The 21,410-nt window shown below is 39.4% G+C and overlaps 1 protein-coding gene across 1 annotated transcript in view; it reads left to right on the plus strand.

The window, feature by feature from the left end:
* Positions 1-21,410, plus strand: part of DNAH11 (dynein axonemal heavy chain 11) — a 216,756-nt gene that overhangs the window by 154,328 nt on the left and 41,018 nt on the right. The window contains exons 57-63 of the mRNA XM_018576316.1: positions 4,335-4,568; positions 8,141-8,287; positions 10,575-10,688; positions 13,310-13,453; positions 16,418-16,600; positions 16,983-17,090; positions 19,356-19,490. Coding sequence (XP_018431818.1) covers positions 4,335-4,568; positions 8,141-8,287; positions 10,575-10,688; positions 13,310-13,453; positions 16,418-16,600; positions 16,983-17,090; positions 19,356-19,490 — 1,065 coding nt within the window. The remainder of the gene's footprint in view (positions 1-4,334; positions 4,569-8,140; positions 8,288-10,574; positions 10,689-13,309; positions 13,454-16,417; positions 16,601-16,982; positions 17,091-19,355; positions 19,491-21,410) is intronic.

Here is a 21,410-nt window from a genome sequence, read left to right on the forward strand (position 1 = left end):
AAGGGAAGGTAAGTGACAGGATTACAGGAAAATATTCTGCTTGTCTAATTGTCCCACTATTTTCTTAGAAGTAAGCACATAGTTGCAAGTAAGATTCAAGCATCCCCTGTAGTAGGACATTCAGTTTTAGTGAGAAGTTTTCTTTGGTTCATCAATATCTAAATGGATGCAGATAGCATCCAAGCCAAAGCCCAGACATGAATCCAAGTGGGAATTTGTGGCAAAACTTGATAAATGCTTTTCTTCAATGGTTCAACGCTGACACAGCTAGAGTAGTTTTGGCAAGAAAAATTTACAAAAAATTGCAGGATCCAGATTTAAATAGCTGATAGAGACTTACCCCTAGAGACTCATAGCTACACTATATTGCCAAAAGTATTGGGACACTTGCCTTTACATGCACATGAACTTTAATGGCTTCCCAGTCTTAACCCGTGGGGTTCAATATTGAGTTGGCCCACCCTTTGCAGCTATAACAGCTTCAACTCTTATGGGAAGGCTGTCCACAAGGTTTAGGAGTGTGTCTATGGGAATGTTTAACCACTCTTGTTGCATGTTGGATGTTGGATGAGAAGGCCTGGCTAATTCATCCCAAAGGTGCTCTATCGGGTTTATGTGCAGGCCAGTCAAGTTCCTCCACCCCAAACTCGCTCATCCATGGCTTTATGGACCTTGCTTTGTGCACTGATATGCAGTCATGTTGGAACAGGAAGGGCCATCACCAAACTGTTTCCACAAAGTTGGGTGCATGAAATTGTCCAAAAAGTCTTGGTATGCGGATGCCTTAAGAGTTACCTTCACTGAAGCTAAGGGGCCAAGCCCAACCCCTGAAAAGCAACCCCACACCATAATCCCCCCTCCACCAAACTTTACACTTGGCACAATGCAGTTAGGCAAGTACCGTTCTCCTGGCAACCGCCAAACCCAGACACGTCCATTGGATTGCCAGACAGGGAAGCGTGATTTGTCACTCCAGAGAACACGTCTCCACTTCTCTAGAGTCCAGTGGCAGCGTGCTTTACACCACTGCATCCGGCGCTTTGCATTGCACTTGGTGATGTAAGGCTTGGATGCAGCTGCTCGGTCATGGAAATCCATTCCATGAAGCTCTCTACACACTGTTCTTGTGCCAATCTGAAGGCCACACAAAGTTTGGATGTCTGTAGCTATTGACTCTGCAGACAGTTGGCACTGTGTGCTTCAGCATGTGCTGACCCCGCTCTGTTATTTTACGTGGCCTACCACTTCGTGGCTGAGTTGCTGTTGTTCCGAGTTGCTTCCACTTTGTTATACTACCAACAGTTCACCATGGAATATTTAGTAGCAAGGAAATTTCACGGATGGACTTATTGCACAGGTGGCAACCTATCACGGTACCACGCTTGAATTCACTGAGCTCCTGAGAGCGACCCATTCTTTCACAAATGTTTGTAGAAGCAGTCTGCATGCCTTGGTGCATGATTTTACACGCCTGTGGCCATGGAGGTGATTGGAACACCTGAATCCAATGATTTGAAGGGATGTCCTAATACTTTTGGCAATATAGTGTATAATTGCTGCCAAAGGTGGTTCAACCAACTATTGACTTAGATAAATACCTGGACAATCTTGCTTTTTTGTATAACCCTTTTATCATGACCAAAGGGCACTGAAACCTAAACCAAAATGAGCAGCACTGCACTAGTACATTTAACAAAAGCTCTATGGCAGATTTGCCTACTTAAATAATGTTTACAATGCTCGTCTCCCAATTGAAGTCTCAGTGAAAATGATATAAACACATTTAAGGAAGTATGCACATTGCTGATTGATTAACTGTAGCTCTGACTAAGCAGAGGATGTGTTGGACCTCGACAGAGATACTGCTACTCTAAGCTGCAAACAACTGGTGGTGGACTGAATAAGGGGAGTGGAGCCGCTTTAGTAAACAAACCATAAGACATTAAGCACTTACTGTTTTTCTGCACCCTAAATGTGTTTATATAATTTTCCCTGAGACTTCAGTTGGGCTTTAACCAATGTAAAAAAACATTTAGGTAAATTTAGGGTATATATTGCGCTTAATTTGGTACACTGTTTTAATACATTTCCTACCTATGTGTTTTTTTTTTTTATTACTATTGTACTGTAAGACAAAAAAAAAGACAAGCGTTAATAAAAAGTATTTTACACGGTATTTAATCAACTTAAATGTAAATGCTCTTTTTTAATCATTTATTTTTTTTAAACTGTAGTGCACCATGACAGATGATTCTGTATCGCTAGACTGAAGCCATCAGTCGTTCGTGACAGTGCAGTCTCTGGACTACGCATGCACACAGGTGCACACTCTTAGTCTGGGGCATAGATTGATGTTCTGTCAGCACAGGGCACCATGCCTAAGAATGTTAATCTGCAGATTGTGGTCAGGAAGTTTTTAATTAACTTTAATGTTGCAATAAAAAATATTTTTCACCTTCCAAAAGTATGTTTTGTAAATCACATGCCAAAAATTAATTATAATATCAGGTTGTAACACTACAAAATCTGTAAAAGGCCAATGGGCGAGCACTTATGCAAGGTACTGTATGGCGTCCTATGTCTTAGGCACATAAAGCAGGCACAGATGTGTGTCTCTCTTTATACACTATATGTACACATTTATTTTTCTCTGTCTTTGAGAAACGACAAATAAAATGCATGCCGGTTTAATGTCAATAATAACCTAGTTTTTCTTATACAAAATATTAACCCAGGAAACCAATCTGTTAGAATGCTTCCTTCCTTTAATAATTGTAAAATATGCAGTCATTTAGCTTCATCATTAAACAGTCAGATAGCATTCTGTAATACATCTGGAGCTGGAACAATTATTGACAGCGCTTTGGTAAATTATGTGTAACTTTGCCCAGTCTAGGTGTTCCTTATCTAATTCTTATTAATTGATTTCCAGCCTTTCTGTGATTAATTGAAGAGCGTTAATCGTGTAAAGAAAGTCATAAATAATTGTTATATTGATGAGGTTGTGAGTCCACAGAACGCAACTAATTTAGAAGTCTGCGAGCACAACGGTTACTCCAAGAAATCTGAACTGCAGGTTTTCTTGGAGAAATACACATACAACATAACATTTTCCAATTAGACAAATTGTAAATATTCTGGGTTTTTAAACTAATAGACATTGGGGAAACTTAATATAACACCACAGCTGAAAGTAGTGAACCAGCTTATAGCACATATTCATTATTGTAAATAACAAAATACACAGTGCAACAAGGATAGGCCCTGAAAGAGCTTATTTGTCAAAGCCAAATCCCTCCACCACCCATCCTCTTTACAGCTGCTGTATATACAGGTGGGAAGTTGGGGGGGGGGCTTAAATCGTACAGAGCAAGGGTTAAAATCAACCTTATAAACCACATGAAAACATTCATAAATTAAAAACAATATCCCCCTTCGTGCCTTTTTTGTACCATAATGTTCCAAAATTACTTTTTTTTATAAATGTTATTTAAACTGTTAGTCCAACCTTGGCTGTGGCATGCATGGCCATTTTCTGTGTATTAGATACTGTATTAGATACTGTATTAGATTCTGATAAATGCCCAATCTATGGGACAGGCACTTTCACTAGGATGGTAAATCTGTTCATCTATTGGCATTGTTTAGCATCTCCCAATTGGGGCTCAGCATCCACATCCTTCAGATTTAATAACATGTTTAAACATTTAACGCTTAGGCTGAGCAACCTTATCTGCAGGTTTATGGCCATTGTTAGTCTCACTGAGATTTCCCTTTTTATTTTTTTTAATCAATTTTTTTAATTAAGTTTTAACAGCGACAATACAGCAGTTAGTATAACTGTTATACAATACAAAGGTCTTGTGGTTGTAATTTTCAATTACAACAGTGCAAATGACATAAACGATTGGAATGTTAGGTCAGAAGGCACTTGCGCATTAAAGCGCAGATCAGAGAGGCAAGTGAGCCAGAGAAAAGGTTTAGAGAAAGGGGTACAGAGGAAAAAAGGGAAGGAGCAAAAGAAATGTACAGATGAGCATATGCTATACAGGGGTTCCAGACCTTCAGAAATTTCTTTTGAGGACACTGGATAGTTTTTTCATTAATAAAGAATGAGTCAAGTCTACGTCTGACCCCCGCAAAAGTGATCGGCTGTTTCTTCCATGCTCATGCTATGGTTTGTTTGGTGGCCAGGAGAACGAAGACCGCCAGTTTGTGCTGAGTCTTTGTAATGTTTGGGGGTTTTAGATAGTAGAAGGAGATTTCACTTTTTAACCCTTGTACACTATAAAATATTTAGATTCAGCCTTCTTATTTATACATTTTTTTTTCAGCCAAACGTCAAGGAGTCAATCAGCAAGTTTATGGCATATGTACACACTAGTGTCAATGAAATGTGTATAAAATATTATCAGAACGAGAAACGTTATAATTATACCACGCCAAAAAGTTTCTTGGAGCAGATAACTTTATACAAAAATCTCCTGGATAGGAAAAGGAAAGAGCTATCTCAAAAAATGGAGCATTTGGAGAATGGTTTACAGAAACTGAAAACTACAGCATCTCAGGTAAACTTTCATCAATCCTATATAATCCTTTAACTACACATGCAACAAAGTGGGGGGGACATACATTACCTGACATCCGAAATGTTCAGATTTTTCCAGCTCCAAGACTAGACTTTAATGTATGACTTGTGTATGTGTGTGTGTATATGTATGTGTATATAAATATATATAATATATACATATATGTATGTGTGTATGTATATATATATATATATGTATATATATATTCTAGAGATGCACCGATACAATTTTTTCCAGACCAAGTACAAGTACCAATATTTGTCCAAGTACTCACAGATGCCAATTACTGATACATTTTTGTTTAGTGTCATGTGACACTATTTTTAAAACAATACAGACTAATGATTTCAGGACAGTGGTGGGGCACCAGGGCCCTGTCACAGCTGGAGCCCCGGTAATTCTCGTGAAAATGCCACATTCCGGCATTGGTATCTGAACTGGTATCTGTGCATCCCTACTAATGCAGTGGAGACAGGACCATATGTGGCCAGATTATTATGACCACCCCATCAGTACTTCGTTGGGCCACGAGATGACTCCACAAGATGACTTAGTTGGGCCGCCTCGAGATGTTGAAAGGTGATGCGAGGAATCTGACACTGCACTGTTGCCCTTCTGTTATCTTGTACCAGTCTTGCCACTCTCCGTTCTGCCCTAACATTGACTAGTCGCTGACGGCCACAATTCGCATGTTCAGACCCAGATTTTCGGCTGACAGTCCAGCCTTTAAACACTTTAACAACACTTTAAAACAGCTCTTGAACATTTAACGAATTCTGCTGTTTTGCTGATACTCGCTCCATGGCTTGAGCGCCAACAACCATCCCACGTTCAAAGGCTGTTAAATCGTGTTGTTTACCCATATCTTCAGAAACAAATCACTTCTACTGTCGTGGTAAACAATCTGCTTCCCTATTTATAATGGTCTGGCCCTCTAGCAACTTCAGCGCAAAATTATAGCTAATTATAGCTAATTTGCCTACAAACGTCAGGTGGTCATAATAATCTGGCCACTCAGTGTATACCATAAGACGCTTTCAGGCAAGTGGAGGCAACCCAAAATATGATCTTAATCAGTGGCGTAGGCAGGATTTCTGTATCTTTTGTTTCTAATGTCCAACGTCTTGCCATTATGCCCTTTACTTGTGTCTTTATTCTTTTATACATGACTTTAGACCCTAAATGTCCCCAACCCTCCTCCTTATCTACCCACAGATAGTTTAATGTTGGGAGAGGCAGCTTGTGTATACATAAGATAAAGGCAATTAAGCTAATAAGATGAGACCCAATTGTAAATTCATATATCCTGTATTTCCTTGTGGCTCTGCATGATGTCATATCACACACCTGCAGTGGGAATTGGGGTGTGGAAAACTGGCGCAGTTTGCAAGGTTTCACACTGATAGAAGTTCGAATTGAGCAGCTAAGCCTTTACAGTATAAATATTGAAACCATAATTTCTGCTTCTTCTGCCAATCTAAAGACCTGGCGTGTTTCCATGTCACTATCTGAACTGATATAGCATTACCTGATATGGATTACAACTGCGGAGGGGATAGTGCCAAGGAATTCAAAGTGGCTAAGTGAAGTCGGAGATGGGATAAGTTCTCAGTCTCAAGTCAAACATCAGTTTGCATGCATTAATTAATTCTCTATATTGCTTGCAGTCTCCAGAGAAAGTGTCAGAGGGATTAACCTTGGGTTCAGGGGTCTCATTGGATGCAGTTCTGTTAATAAGATTTTGAGAAATGTATGCACTCATACATGTATGAGTACATACATACCCCTTCTAAGCAATTGATGTTTTAAGGAGTGTTCTAAGAACATAGCAGTAAAAAAGGTTGGGCCTTAAAGTAAACAATTTATACAATGTACACAGAGGGCTTTTCTTATTTACTGTACATCTTTTGTGAAGTTGACATCAATAAAGAATCCAGTTAATAAGCAGATTAATGCACTGGTTTACTAAGAAATTCTAAATATAAGGCTGTGTTTTTTTTTTCTCCAGGTAGAAGACCTAAAAGCCAAACTTGCCTAATTATGACCACCCCATCAGTACTTCGTTGGGCCACGAGATGACTCCACAAGATGACTTAGTTGGGCCGCCTCGAGATGTTGAAAGGTGATGCGAGGAATCTGACACTGCACTGTTGCCCTTCTGTTATCTTGTACCAGTCTTGCCACTCTCCGTTCTGCCCTAACATTGACTAGTCGCTGACGGCCACAATTCGCATGTTCAGACCCAGATTTTCGGCTGACAGTCCAGCCTTTAAACACTTTAACAACACTTTAAAACAGCTCTTGAACATTTAACGAATTCTGCTGTTTTGCTGATACTCGCTCCATGGCTTGAGCGCCAACAACCATCCCACGTTCAAAGGCTGTTAAATCGTGTTGTTTACCCATATCTTCAGAAACAAATCACTTCTACTGTCGTGGTAAACAATCTGCTTCCCTATTTATAATGGTCTGGCCCTCTAGCAACTTCAGCGCAAAATTATAGCTAATTATAGCTAATTTGCCTACAAACGTCAGGTGGTCATAATAATCTGGCCACTCAGTGTATACCATAAGACGCTTTCAGGCAAGTGGAGGCAACCCAAAATATGATCTTAATCAGTGGCGTAGGCAGGATTTCTGTATCTTTTGTTTCTAATGTCCAACGTCTTGCCATTATGCCCTTTACTTGTGTCTTTATTCTTTTATACATGACTTTAGACCCTAAATGTCCCCAACCCTCCTCCTTATCTACCCACAGATAGTTTAATGTTGGGAGAGGCAGCTTGTGTATACATAAGATAAAGGCAATTAAGCTAATAAGATGAGACCCAATTGTAAATTCATATATCCTGTATTTCCTTGTGGCTCTGCATGATGTCATATCACACACCTGCAGTGGGAATTGGGGTGTGGAAAACTGGCGCAGTTTGCAAGGTTTCACACTGATAGAAGTTCGAATTGAGCAGCTAAGCCTTTACAGTATAAATATTGAAACCATAATTTCTGCTTCTTCTGCCAATCTAAAGACCTGGCGTGTTTCCATGTCACTATCTGAACTGATATAGCATTACCTGATATGGATTACAACTGCGGAGGGGATAGTGCCAAGGAATTCAAAGTGGCTAAGTGAAGTCGGAGATGGGATAAGTTCTCAGTCTCAAGTCAAACATCAGTTTGCATGCATTAATTAATTCTCTATATTGCTTGCAGTCTCCAGAGAAAGTGTCAGAGGGATTAACCTTGGGTTCAGGGGTCTCATTGGATGCAGTTCTGTTAATAAGATTTTGAGAAATGTATGCACTCATACATGTATGAGTACATACATACCCCTTCTAAGCAATTGATGTTTTAAGGAGTGTTCTAAGAACATAGCAGTAAAAAAGGTTGGGCCTTAAAGTAAACAATTTATACAATGTACACAGAGGGCTTTTCTTATTTACTGTACATCTTTTGTGAAGTTGACATCAATAAAGAATCCAGTTAATAAGCAGATTAATGCACTGGTTTACTAAGAAATTCTAAATATAAGGCTGTGTTTTTTTTTTCTCCAGGTAGAAGACCTAAAAGCCAAACTTGCCTCTCAAGAGGCAGAACTGAAACAGAGAAATCAGGATGCTGAAGCGCTTATTGCTAAAATAGGACTTCAGACAGAGAAAGTGAGTCAGGAAAAAACCATTGCCGATGCCGAGGAGCAAAAGGTCAGTGTAACGTAGTCATTTTCTGCTGCTGAGTAACATTTAGCACCAAGTACATCTTTTGTTGGCAAACCATTTTCAACAAGCCTCTCTGTCCAGGTAACAAGGTGTGTGAAGAATTGTGATCACCGAGCCAGGAACGGTATTTTTCCAACATGATTACAACTCGACCTTCCCTTGCATTTTCTCACCTTTTAGCTCTTACTGTGATTTGAAAGGACAATAAATAGCTTGTTCCAGTGTGTGTCTCTGCTATTATGCCTTAGATGCACAGTTATAACTACATTCATTTTATTTTGCTAAATGATCAAACATTTCTATTCAAACTGGAGAGTTTTCCTAGTCCTCATCAAAGACGTACCTGAGCCTCTTCTCTAACAGCATCTGCCATGTACAGGAAAACTTGCATTACTTTTTAGCAGTGTTCAGAAGAAATTAGACACACTATAAAAAGTCTAGAATTTTTTATTTATTTCAGTTTTCCCAGTATGACAGCTTAATTTCATGCTTAAAGGAGAACTATGGGGTCAGTGTTTTTCCCCATAGTTCTCCTTAGGGTAACAGGAGGACACAAACTAGCGTCCTCCCGTTACCCTAAGCTCAGTATACCGCGAGCTACAGCTCGCGGTATACTGAGATTCCGCAGCCGGAGTGGATCCCGACGTAGATGACGGGATCCGCCCAGCTGCGTGAGTGACAGCTGGCTCTGCCTATCTTGAGGCAGCGCCAGCTGTACCCGCCCCCTCCCCCGTCCATTCGCCAGTCAGCGCTGGCAGATCGGAGCGGGGAGAGGGGAATCCAGCCCCTCCCCTTGTCACAGCAGAGAGCCATGACAGGATCGAGAGGTGAGCGAACCTGGTATGTGTTCGCTCACCTCCCGATCTACTGAGCCGACCTGTGACAGTCTCATTGTCACAGGTCGGCTAGAACTATGAGGTGAGTGGAAATCACTCATCTCATAGTTCTCCTTTAACCCGAGATCAATATGAGGGCTGTCTTTGCTGCCCAGCTTCTCTTTGGCATGCTGAACCTGTGGCCTCAATACTTGAAGTAAACCTGTGCCCAGACCATGCTCACTAAAATATTTGTACATTCTGAACATACAGTACAAGCACTTTAAAACAATACCTCACTCACCTGTGGCTATAGGTATTGTGGAGAAAATTGACTTCAAATTTCACAAAGGCAAAGAAAACTTTTTTTGCTATTGCTTTTGACTGCACCAGAATCTTGATAGTCTGTCAGCCTTTTAATGTGAATACACAAAGCTAATTAGGGCCGTACACCCCCCTGATCAGCGTATTTCTGTATGTCCAGGTGTATCTGATCAGCCCCAGATAGGGAGTTTGTACAAATCAATGACAGACTGACACTGTCCATGGCCCTCCACAGCTGTTTGAATATAATCACTTATGAAACACTTACCTACAGATGTGCCCCCCTTGAACACGAACTGTCTGCATCCATTGGCACACATCTGTCCCTAGCCGCATGTAATTGCACCATTTCATTAGTCTGGGCACAGGTACATTTTACTTAATCTTAGCCACAGATCAGGAGGCTTAGTAAGTATGGAAAATCTCTCCAATTCAACAATTCATGTATTTATTGTGGTCTTTTCCCTCACTTCTTGTGCAGATGATAGGAGTCAGAACAGGAAGTGAGAGGAAAATTCTTCAACTGGGAAATATATCAAATCTGAAAGAAGTTCTGACTCTATCCAAAAACTGAAAAAATGGCATTACTCTTACTCTGGCCAAAGATTTTTTTTAGTTTTGGATAGAGTTGGGAAAGGTTAGAACTTCTATCAGATTTTACTGCTATCCAGATCCCTTACTTCCTGTCCTACTGACCACCAGCACTGAGACAATAGGAGGAATATGTCTAGCTAAAATGCAAGCAACAATAACACGTTAATAAGGTATTTAACTGTTACAGAGTCTATTAAAGTTTTTGCTTGAGTTTCATTTTAAATGTTTGTTTGTAAAATAAAAAATTTTTTAAATGATATAAAATAGGTGATAAACTTGTAAACTCTAAAACTTTTAACCTTTATAAACGTATGTTATTATTTATTATTATTATAAAATAAATTACCATGACCTAAATCCTTTCTATTTCCCTTTAACATACTTTGCTACATAGGATACTATTTTCAGATGTAATTTTAGCCCTCAGTGGGTGACTTAGAAGACCATGGGGAGTTCTGGGTTGCTAGTGCTATTTACATGATACAGGTTGGCAATAGCAATCAATGATGCAGAGTGAACGAATACTGTTTGACTTTTAGGTTGCGTCGATACAATTAGAAGTGTCTGTGAAACAGAAAGACTGTGAGGATGATCTAATGAAAGCTGAACCAGCATTAGTTGCTGCCACAACAGCTCTTGATACTCTTAACAAGGTAAGTAATTGCACAATATTTGGCTCTAAATAAGATATTCATTCATTATTATTTAGAATCAAGACACAATGCCGATGCACCCCCTGGCTTCTTAAGAACTGGTAGAGAACTGTATTGGTTTTGGTATCCCCAGATTTCTGAAAAATACTCAGTGTGGATTGTTGGCCTAAATGTGATACAGATAACCAGTTCATTTTAACTTCAAAACTGTGGCTGATGTTTTTTTATGAGGGGTATCTACAGCAGGTTTTACATTTGAGTTATATTCAAGTACCGTATTTGAATAAGACCCATGCAAGCCTCCAGTTCTGTGCCCAGCTCTGCATTCTCTGTACTATAAAGTAAATAGACAATATTTTGTATGTCTTTACAAAGGGATACATATATTCCTGTGATCTATTCACCTTCGTTGTGCCATATGGCCACATAGCATGCAGAAGGTAACAACATTCTTTTCAGAGCTGCAATGCTGGACTCTCTGGACCTTCTCTAACAAAACAGACCATATCCTTCTGACCTCTCCCAATAAGGCCTTCTGTTTATCCCCCTCCCATCATCCTGTGGAGTAGACATTCCTACTGCAATTCTGATTTCTATTGCTGGCCTGTGGAAACTTTGTATAGGACTCATTTCCAGTAATTATGCTAGTTAAACAGAAACATGATTTCATGAGTTTTCATTACACGAGCGGATAATAAGGCATTTTGAAGATTTTTCTGGACGTGTTTTTAAGGGCATAAAAGTGGGGCATTAAATGAGATATATGTAACACATAAAATATTTACCACTCAGTACAATAGATAATTGTCAGCATTATGGCTGGTATAACTTGCGCTTTAGCAGTAAACAGCACGCTTTGCCTCTCAGTAGGAGCTGTGATTTAACAACGCCTGACAAGATAATGTGTGGGGTTTAAAGATGTCTAACTGATGTTTTACAAGAATTCAATTGTATCTTCCCATGACCAGAGCTCTCTTTTCTTCTGCTCATCGGGGAGGCATCATTCATAGAGCATTTCCTGTCCCACATACTTGGCAAAAAAAGAAGTAATACATTTTGATGCCAAAATGCAAATGACTTTTTTTTTTTTTTTTAGATTTGTATGTCTATACATGAGCAGGTTCAGATGGGAAAATATGTAATTTGTACTGTAAATATAACCACATCAAATTAGACCAACATTACCGTTCAAGGCTAAATGTGCATAGACCTAAAATCCACATGATGTTGGACAGGCTAGGTGGTAATCTTTATGTCTGTGAGTAACATCAGATCCCCTACATTTACCAGGATGGTCTTTCTTGAACAATAGCTTTTCCTTCTAATGTATAGCTTGACTTTGGAGGTCACACTTTACACTCTTTACTGAACCTGGTGATGGGAGCAGTGTTTGATGGATGGATTGTGCCTACTGACTGCATTTTTCTCTAAGCTATTTTCCCAAACATTGACTCAGGCTTCTAAATGGCTTCAAACCACAAAGGTCCAGGATTGTTACACTTTCAGAAATGAGTACTAGGACTATAGGGCAATTTAGAGCAGCCACTTGGGCTTGAGTAAATGGGGTCTGCTTTTCTGCATTTGAAGTATGCTTCATCACTTGTGTGCATATGTCAACTTAATTGTGAAATGCATATTATTGTCCTAAGGCAGTACACTGTACCCTTTAAATGATGCAAAATCTCGAGGAACCCCAGTCCAAAATGTAAAAAATTACATGTGACCCCCTCCAAAATCAATACCAGATACAGATCACTGATACGGGCCTGGTATTGATTTTAAGGGGTAACCCCATGCAAAAACACACAAAAAATGGGGTTCCCCTTCACATCAGAGTCCCCCTTCAAATCAGAAGCCCACCTTTCACGTTGGCAAATAAAGACTGTTCTAAGGCTCTGTTTCACCAGCTTTGTATTTCTTTGGCATATAGAACATAAAATATTCAGCTGGAGTGCTTGATTTTCAGTGGATAGTTCTGTGAAAACGTGCAGTAAAGCACAAGCTCTATGAAGTACCGAAGAACAGGTACCTGCATATTTAAAGTTTACCTAAACCCAAAAACACAATGAAATACACTGCAGTGTAACAAAGGTGGTGGCTGGAATAGTTCCCTTTTTTTAGGATTTATTCCTTTATTTTCACCTGGTAATTATGTGACTAACACTTCCTGACCCTTAATTTTTTATTTCTCCATTGTATTTTTAGAGGCAACCAAAGCTGTCACACAGGCTGTACTCAAGCATGGCTGCCTTACTTGGTGCCACCACATCTAATGACAGATAAGCCGCAATATTACATTCTTGTTTTTGGGTTTAGAAAATATGGCTGCCTCCATGTGCATATACAATCAGAAATTATACATAAAGAAGAATTGTATAACATTAACACACACTGATCAGATTTACATAAATCTTATCTCTTTTATATACATACACTATATGAAAAATACATTGAAAAGATTATGCATTCTTCTGGATGTTAATGCGAACGTCATTACATACCACCTTATGCTGATTTTGCTTATGCATAATTCTGCTGATTATGCAGAAGAAGTGAACATCAAGTATGATTTTTGGGCAAGCAATCCATAATATTGCTACTCTTGTCTTCCCACCATTTAGATAAACCTTACTGAGCTGAAAACATTCCCAAATCCAACAAATGCCGTTATTAACGTTACTGCCGCTGTGATGGTGCTGCTCGCCCCCCGCGGAAGAGTGCCCAAAGACAGAAGCTGGAAGACTTGTAAGGCATTCATGGGGAAGGTAATGTGTTCACCATGATAATCAATCTGATGGACTGAGATTTAAATTTTTTTTTTACTAAACATTGCAACACAGACTTACTATAACATTGCTATAACGTAACCTTAAAACGTTGTGCGTGTTTGCCATGTTTTTGTCATATTTATTTTATTATTACTAAAGCTGGCCAAAGACAGGGCAGATGTCTCTCCAAGAATGAAGGGCAGGCCAACATCTGCCCATCATGAGTCTTAGTAGGACCTGGCATTGTACTCTCACTACACACCTGACTGATTGAAGGGGCACATACTGTGCATGGTACAAGTAACCCATAAAAAGGGCCAAATCCTTGCCCCAGGAAGTATATCGAGCAGTAGATGTGGGGCGACATTAGGCCTGTATACTTTTAATCCTTTCTCTCAGGTACCTAGTTTGGCTAAGGCCTGTCACAATACAATGGGTGAATAAAGATCTGGGCACCATCATCCTAAACACTTCCTATCCAAGTCTTTTACAGCTTTAACAGAATAGGTAACTTGTTATTTCTGCAACAGGTTTTATGCAAAGAAAATTCTTAAAAGGGTCACAAAGCACAGATCACATGTTGGTAAATGCAGTTTAAAGGCCATTCAAGCATAAACATGGAAAGGTTTCAGGTAGATATAAGGACAGATGAAATGTAAAATCAAATTATTGTGAGGTACGATAGTTTGAAACTTGACGGACTCCTTGACCAGCAATCCAATATAAGAAAAGTTCCAGTTGCTGTTTTTTTAGTTTTCATCAGTGAAAACATGCAGATGACGAAAACTATGACAAAACATTTTAGTCGACTAAATTAACACAGTCATGCTGCATATATTTGGCATGTTTCTGTGATGGGGATGCACTCAATTGTTGTCAGCACATCTCTTGGTCTCTGAGCAACATTCGGGAGCTGGTAGTACTGATTCCCAATTGTAATCACAGTAATCACTAGTAAGAAGATCCTCCCCTGTATCTCTTTCCTCCTCTTTCGGGAGAATAAGATATATCACATCTATGGGGAGACTTTCCAGTTAAAAAAAAAAAGTCTGTTAAAAAAAATGAAGGCTTATTCTAGGTTAGTATTAGATTTATCACCAGTGTTAGTGTCAATGTATTTTATGTACATTTAGTCTGTGCCGCTAAAAATCAAAATGTGCACTATTGTTTCTGGGCCCTGCTACAGGTACATATAACAAATAATGCACATACTGTATATGTGGTATCCCAATGCACATCAGAAGCAGAAGAAATGTTGGGGTATGTTTTGGTGGTGGGTCATGGTCATGGCAAGACATATAAATGTTCAAGAATTATACTTTTTTACTATTTTGGGCAGTTTTCCTTTAATTATTATTATAATGATAATAATAATAATAATCCTGGGGATATTCATTAACATTTACCATCAAATGAAGGCCTGATTTGTCCTGAAATAAAGTTATAGGTCATCTGGATACACTAGCTGCAAAGACATGTACAGTTTTACTAATACATGCCAAAGTTGTAAAACTGGGTTCAGTCATTAAGGTTTGTTTTACCTTTTGTCATTAAAGGGTCCAACATTTTACAAATTCAGCATTACTGGTGCAGCTAATGTGGGGCAATAGACTGCCCAGCAAAGATACAAGCTGTCATGTAACTCCCTTTTTGGAGTGGTAGGTAATGTTATTCATAGCTCTTTGTAGTGGTTCATAGTGATTCTTCTAAAGAGAAACTCAAGGCATTAGGTATAGAAGAATTGGAGATTTTGTTAGGTTTGTATTGTTGGAACTGTCTTAGTTGGGGTGATTTCCCCACTTCTTGTACTGGTGACAGTGGCCATTGAGGCAGGAAGTAAGGGAAAATATCCCAAACAAGGACACAACAATAAAAACCTGTTACAGGTTCTGCCCCTTTCTATTCAGTATAAAACAAAACAATGAAAAAGAAAGGTTTTGGATACATTTTAGTGGTTCTTTGAAAAATATCTCCAATAAGCACTATTTCCATCTTTACTGGTTACAATTTCCATGAGTTCAGAAAACAAAGAAGCCCTCCTATTAAATAAAAAAAGCTTTGGGTTATTGGGTTGCCCATACCTCTAAAATCTGTATCCATGCACTCATATGTTATAGTCCACACAACACATTGGTGGGGGCACAGGCACAGCATGGCTACCACTGATAAAATAATTTTAAAGCATTGGCGCAGACTGAGCAGAACTCCGCGGACAAGTGCTCATGTATTTTATGTATCTTTTTACATAGTTCAGTCAAATTGCTTGCAGAATTCACCATGTATATAATCATCCTAACTTTTTATTTAACAACAAAAGCCAGTATATGCCCATTCTTTATACTACTAGAGAGCATGTAGACAAGCAGTTGGTTTTTGATGAACTAAAGCATTTTTAAAATATATTTTTTACATGGGTTTCAGTAGAGAGTGGTGCCTAATGTCAGTGCTGGAATGTCTGTGCACTCCTCACAGCACTTCATGTCCACCCATAAATGGGGCAGATGACAGTGTCTGCTTAATATCAATGCCAATGGCGCTGCCCACAACTTAGGGTTGCTGTGAGGGATCATAGGAAAGCGGCCAGAGTTAACATCTCCAGGATGTGATTTGGGTGTCGCTTGCTAGTAACACCCTACCAGTGTTTAGAGGTTACAAAAGAAGCTGCTGATGATCTCGTGACTGTGGGTTATGATTAGAAAATGGGGCTCCTGCAATACAATGAAAATGCCAGATTAATAATGAGTGAGGGAATCCATTAAAGAAAGACTAGATACAGCAATTTTCAAAATGGAACACAACTATGTTATGAGGGAGATCAATCCCAACTGCTTCCAAAGAGGAAAGCTACTAAGAAAAATATAGTATGTGAGAGTTTTTGTCCTTAACTAGCTTTTGATCAAAGGAATTTGTATTGGTTTGTTATTTTATGTAATTATTATTATTATCATGTGATTATTGCAGGTTGATGATTTTCTGCAAGCTTTAATACACTACGACAAGGAACATATCCACGAGAATTGCCTTAAGGTGGTGAAGGAGCAGTACCTGAAAAATGAAATTTTTAATCCTGACTTAGTTCGCACAAAGTCATTGGCTGCAGCTGGTCTCTGTGCCTGGGTCATTAATATTGTTAAATACTATGAGGTACTTATTATTTCATACCTTCTCCATTTGAATTCTTTTTTTTTTTTTCTATTGACATTACTTGCATTTTTCCTTTTTTTTTCTTTTCCATTTTCAGTTTCCCTTTTACTTTCAGAAAACCCTCACATCTCTTATTTAGCTATCTCATGCAATCTAAAGACTGGCTCCAAAACAGACATATTTCTTTGAATAGCAATGCTACAGATATATTCTGATTTATTTTCAGGCAGAACGGGTTTAGACCCTGTGTTGATTCTCTGCTTGTATCTATCGCAGCATACGGGGAGAACTACATAATACTCTGAAAACTTGCCGGAAAGAGATGTCACAGTGCACTACCTGCCTGAGTTGTGCACTCACCTTTTCTCTTCTATTTATTTAGGTTTTTTGTGATGTGGAACCCAAACGCAGAGCACTGTCGCAAGCCAATGATGACCTCAAAGGAGCTACTGATAACTTTAAATTTGGTAACTTGGGAATTTCATCCATGGTTAAGTGAATACAAATCTAAAGTGGTTCTAGGGGTACAGACTTATTGGGTGTTTATAAAAAACCTTCAGCTTAGCACATATTTTAAAACATTTGATTAGAATGGACTGCTATTTTCTACAGAATAAAAGCAGTAAATATATATATCCCGGATTCCCATCTCTTAACTGTTCCTTACCTCTTCCAGCAGAGTTGCAGTAATAAGACAGGGAGCCTGGCAGATGGTCCCGTCTGTGAACTATCCCCTTGCCCAGCTTCCTGATCAGATGGGAAGCTGCAGCCACACTCCCTTGCAGCTTCCCAGGCACTGAGGACTGCAGCTGTTATGTGAGGAATGGAAGTGGCAAGTGCCATCTTTTCTTCAAGAGAAACCCAAACACTCTAGCACTGCATGGCAAATTTGGGGGAAGAATATACAGGAGAGACCAGCCAGGAGAGAGAGAGAGAGAGAGAGAGCGAGAAAAGACAGCCAGGAGAGAGGGAGAGCGAGGAGAGACAGCCAGGAGGACAAGCTAAGAGCAACAGTCAGGAGAGAGAGCGAGGAGAGACAGCCAGGAGAGAGAAAAAATTGACTGGGTATTCTGACATCTGTGAGATAAAGCCTAACAAAGCCAACAGGAGCTAACAGGAGAAACCAGGATCAAAGGGCACACAGAGACTTTTCTGGCCAATTAAAATGATCTGATAATTAAAACGGACACTAAAAAAAAGGAATGATTGCATTATGTGACTAGTCAAACCTGAAAACCAGGGGGGATTTTCATGTCTGAACATCCACAATAAATCCCACTAAACCTAGGTAATGTGCACCACACTCTGGGAATGACCAATGCTATTCTCCATGCTAGTGGATTGGTTTAAAAAACCTGAATAAACATATAAATAACAACATCTTCATATATGTATAATGTCATTGGAGCAGTGTAAGCAGATCTGTGATACAATGCCACATTAATGAAACCAAGCAATGGAGGTGATCACCACTCCCTGTGCTGGGGGGACCACAAGAGGAGACACCACAAAACACTGGGTGCTAGATGGACACAGATGTATAAGCATCTGAAAATAATAGGACAGATATCACATATGTAAAACACCTGCCAATGCAGATCCATAACACCGAACATTGCCAGTGTAAAAATACTATTAATGAACACATATTAGTGTATCCTATGTAATAAAGTACAAATATATACAATACACAATAGCAAATAGTAATGAATAGCTAAAAATTTTGATGTGCACACTGCTCCTTCTAACTCGCCTTCTTTCTCATCAACTATCTAGTCCTGCTGACACGTTCCATCACAAAGGTCCAAAAGGTAGATCGCCTGTGGCTTTGGTGTTGCGTTCAGGGTGAATAGGGTGTGACCAGGCACACCCGGTACACCCTGTGCGCATGCCTATGGTTGGTGGTGCACTTAGGTTACCTATAGACATAAGTTAAATTTCCCTTTTTGAACAGATGGAATGAATATATTATTTCTGTGGTACATTCGAACAGCTCCAACTGACCATTCTGTGGGGGATAGGCTTGAAAAAGACAGGTCCCTGTTTGATTACTATTGTTCCCCAAAGACAGGCCAACTCCTGACCGCCACTCCTTCTGAGACTCAGAGAAGCATTAAACACATTTGATGTACATAGCAGCCAGTCATCCAGCATGTTAAAAGGAGGCCAGCAGTGGCAACCTACTTATGTCTCTTGGTACAGGTGTCCTTGAAGTGTATGGGGAGCTTTAGATGTTGGATGGCTGTCAACTGCTCTGGAAGCTGACCTGATTCATTGATGATAATAATGCCTAGGAGTACATCAAAGTGTGAGATCAAAGTGGACACCTCCAACCTTGGTCCTCAGATTTAAAAAAAAGCATTTCTTTGTAAAGGGCCGTCCAATATTAGGCCATCATTAAGTGGTACTTCCAGGATAATGCTATCATCTGGTGTGCCCCGCAGTATAAGGCTGTCTGTCACTAGATGTTTCTCCTCAGTGTATAGATACTGTATGTGCACTTGGACAAAATGAACATTGATGCCTACGCATGTACTGTACACCCCATCACATGCCTATACCCTGTCTAACATTGCATGAACACGCTGTAATATTCATATACCAACCACAAAGAATGTCAGCATAGCTGAAGCTTGTTTTTGTAATATGGCCTGATTAAATCTTTATTCCTCTACTTTTCATGTGGTACAGGAGTGTAGAAATCAGAGAAAAATTCTAATAAATGATAATGATAAATTGTTTTCTTTAACATTAGGATCTTGACAACAACTTGAAGAGACTGACTCAGTCATTTGAAAAAGCAACTGGTGAGAAGGTCCGATGTCAGGAGGAAGTAAATCGCACTAACACCACCATAGAGCTAGCCAACAGGCTTGTGAAGGGACTGGAGGTTAGTATATCTGTATTTCCATTGTGCAGTCAACAGTTTGATTGTGCCCACTTTTCTGTGTTCATCTGATGATTTGCTGTTCAGTGATCCCAAAAGACAACAGGAAGTCCACGTAAAATAGATAATTGAGTTAGGCATGGACGGTGGTGAGCTGACTGACCCATAACATGTTCCTGTATGTTCTCAGTCCAGAGTTCTTGGCTTCATCCTCTTTCTGATCTAACAAAAAGTCTCTTCCTGCATGGAAGCATGGAAATCTTACTTCTTTTGGTGCATTTTCTGAAATTTAAGACAAATTAAATATCCAGAATAAGTTTGAGATCTATCCTTTGGAGGCATTTTATGCACTGCCGTTTACAGTTTTCCTTTAAAAGCACTATAAGGGGCAGTTAACACCCATGTGTGTGTTACTATGTTCCTGGCAACATGTCTGCATAGGTGCAAGTAGGCCCAAACACAATCTGGAAAGGTGATCCCGTCAAGTCAAATGTTCAGTTGTCTCATTACACAGCTCTCTGTTTTTCTTCTTCAATTAATCTGAGACCTATTTTCTTCCGGAGGGAACAGGAAAAGTGTGGCAACTATGTGCATTCTATGACTCCTCCAGATAACATCAATTTTGGAACTTAAAAACATTGTCCTTGTGGTCCAGGTTCTACTAGGACGGTCCCATTTAAAATGCAGTTTCTAGTTTGTCAGTTCTCCTTTAAGTGGCATGGAATGAGAAGTTTTGCCCAGTATAGGAGCTATGTATAAATGGGTTAATTGAGACCTGCTATCTAAATGGCAAATGAATATGTTTTGATTAGGACACATGAAGACCGATAGCTGAAATGTTATTTCCTCCTTATCGCACTGACCTGGAAGCTGACACATCATTCGAATAATTCAGGCAGTTTATATTTAATCATTAACTAACTTCTAAGCTAAGCAGCTGTTAAAAATTAGAAACTGGTCATCCCAGCCAGGATGACATTACAAGCAATCTATAATGCATTAGAATGAAATTATAGTGATTTTTAACTGTCTGGAAATGTATTACACTGCATGTTCCTGCACTTAAACTCTTGTTAGCCAATGTCATTTATGATTTATGATACATGGATGATATGTTGAAATTATTGAAGATTCAAATAGATGACCACTCTATGTTTACAAAATCTTGCAGTTTTTTTTTTTCAAAGTTCTTCTGCAGATTAAAGAACAGATTTTTATTGCTGTTTATGGCTTACTCGCAAGCAGAATTCTCAAAATGGATATATCAAGGATTTTTTTTTTTTGCCTTCTAAATGAAGAGAGTTTTCTGCACAGTAGGTGATAAGTTTAAGTGGCGGACTTACTTATTGGCTATTAATAGCATCATGATTACTTCTGAAGAACATCAAGTGCAATAAGTGCTGGAGCTGCTGCTACCATTTTTCACTGTGACTCAGGCACTCCTCATGATTTAATTGCTAAAAAATGGTACCTAATCTTTATGAAGTAACCATATTTACTCAGTAATGCTTTAATGAAATACACGAGAGGTGAAAGCTTTGCAAGTATGAGTGCACAATATGTACAAGCTTATTAATCCATCGAAGGCCTTAACTCTTTGTATTTGTTAACTTTGTGTAATTTTTAGCTCTCTCTCATGGGCAGCACATAATGTCCTGCCTCCCGGCTTCCCTATTGGTCAGGAAGCCTGGCTGCCTAGCAACAAGTGAAGCCAGCTTCCTAGCTAATCAGGGAGGCGGGTCATGAGGTGCCACCCGACCTCTTGATTGGCTAGGACAGGGGTAGGCAACCTCGGCTCTCCAGCTGTGCTGAAACTACAAATCCCATAAGGCATTGCAATCCACAGGCATGACTTCCAGAGGCAGAAGCATGATGGGATTTGTAGTTTCAGCACAGCTGGAGCGCCAAGGTTGCCTACCCCTG

The sequence above is a fragment of the Nanorana parkeri genome, unplaced genomic scaffold, assembly GCF_000935625.1.
Source record: "Nanorana parkeri isolate BGI_ZX_2015 unplaced genomic scaffold, ASM93562v1 scaffold64, whole genome shotgun sequence".
Taxonomy (NCBI): domain Eukaryota; kingdom Metazoa; phylum Chordata; class Amphibia; order Anura; family Dicroglossidae; genus Nanorana; species Nanorana parkeri.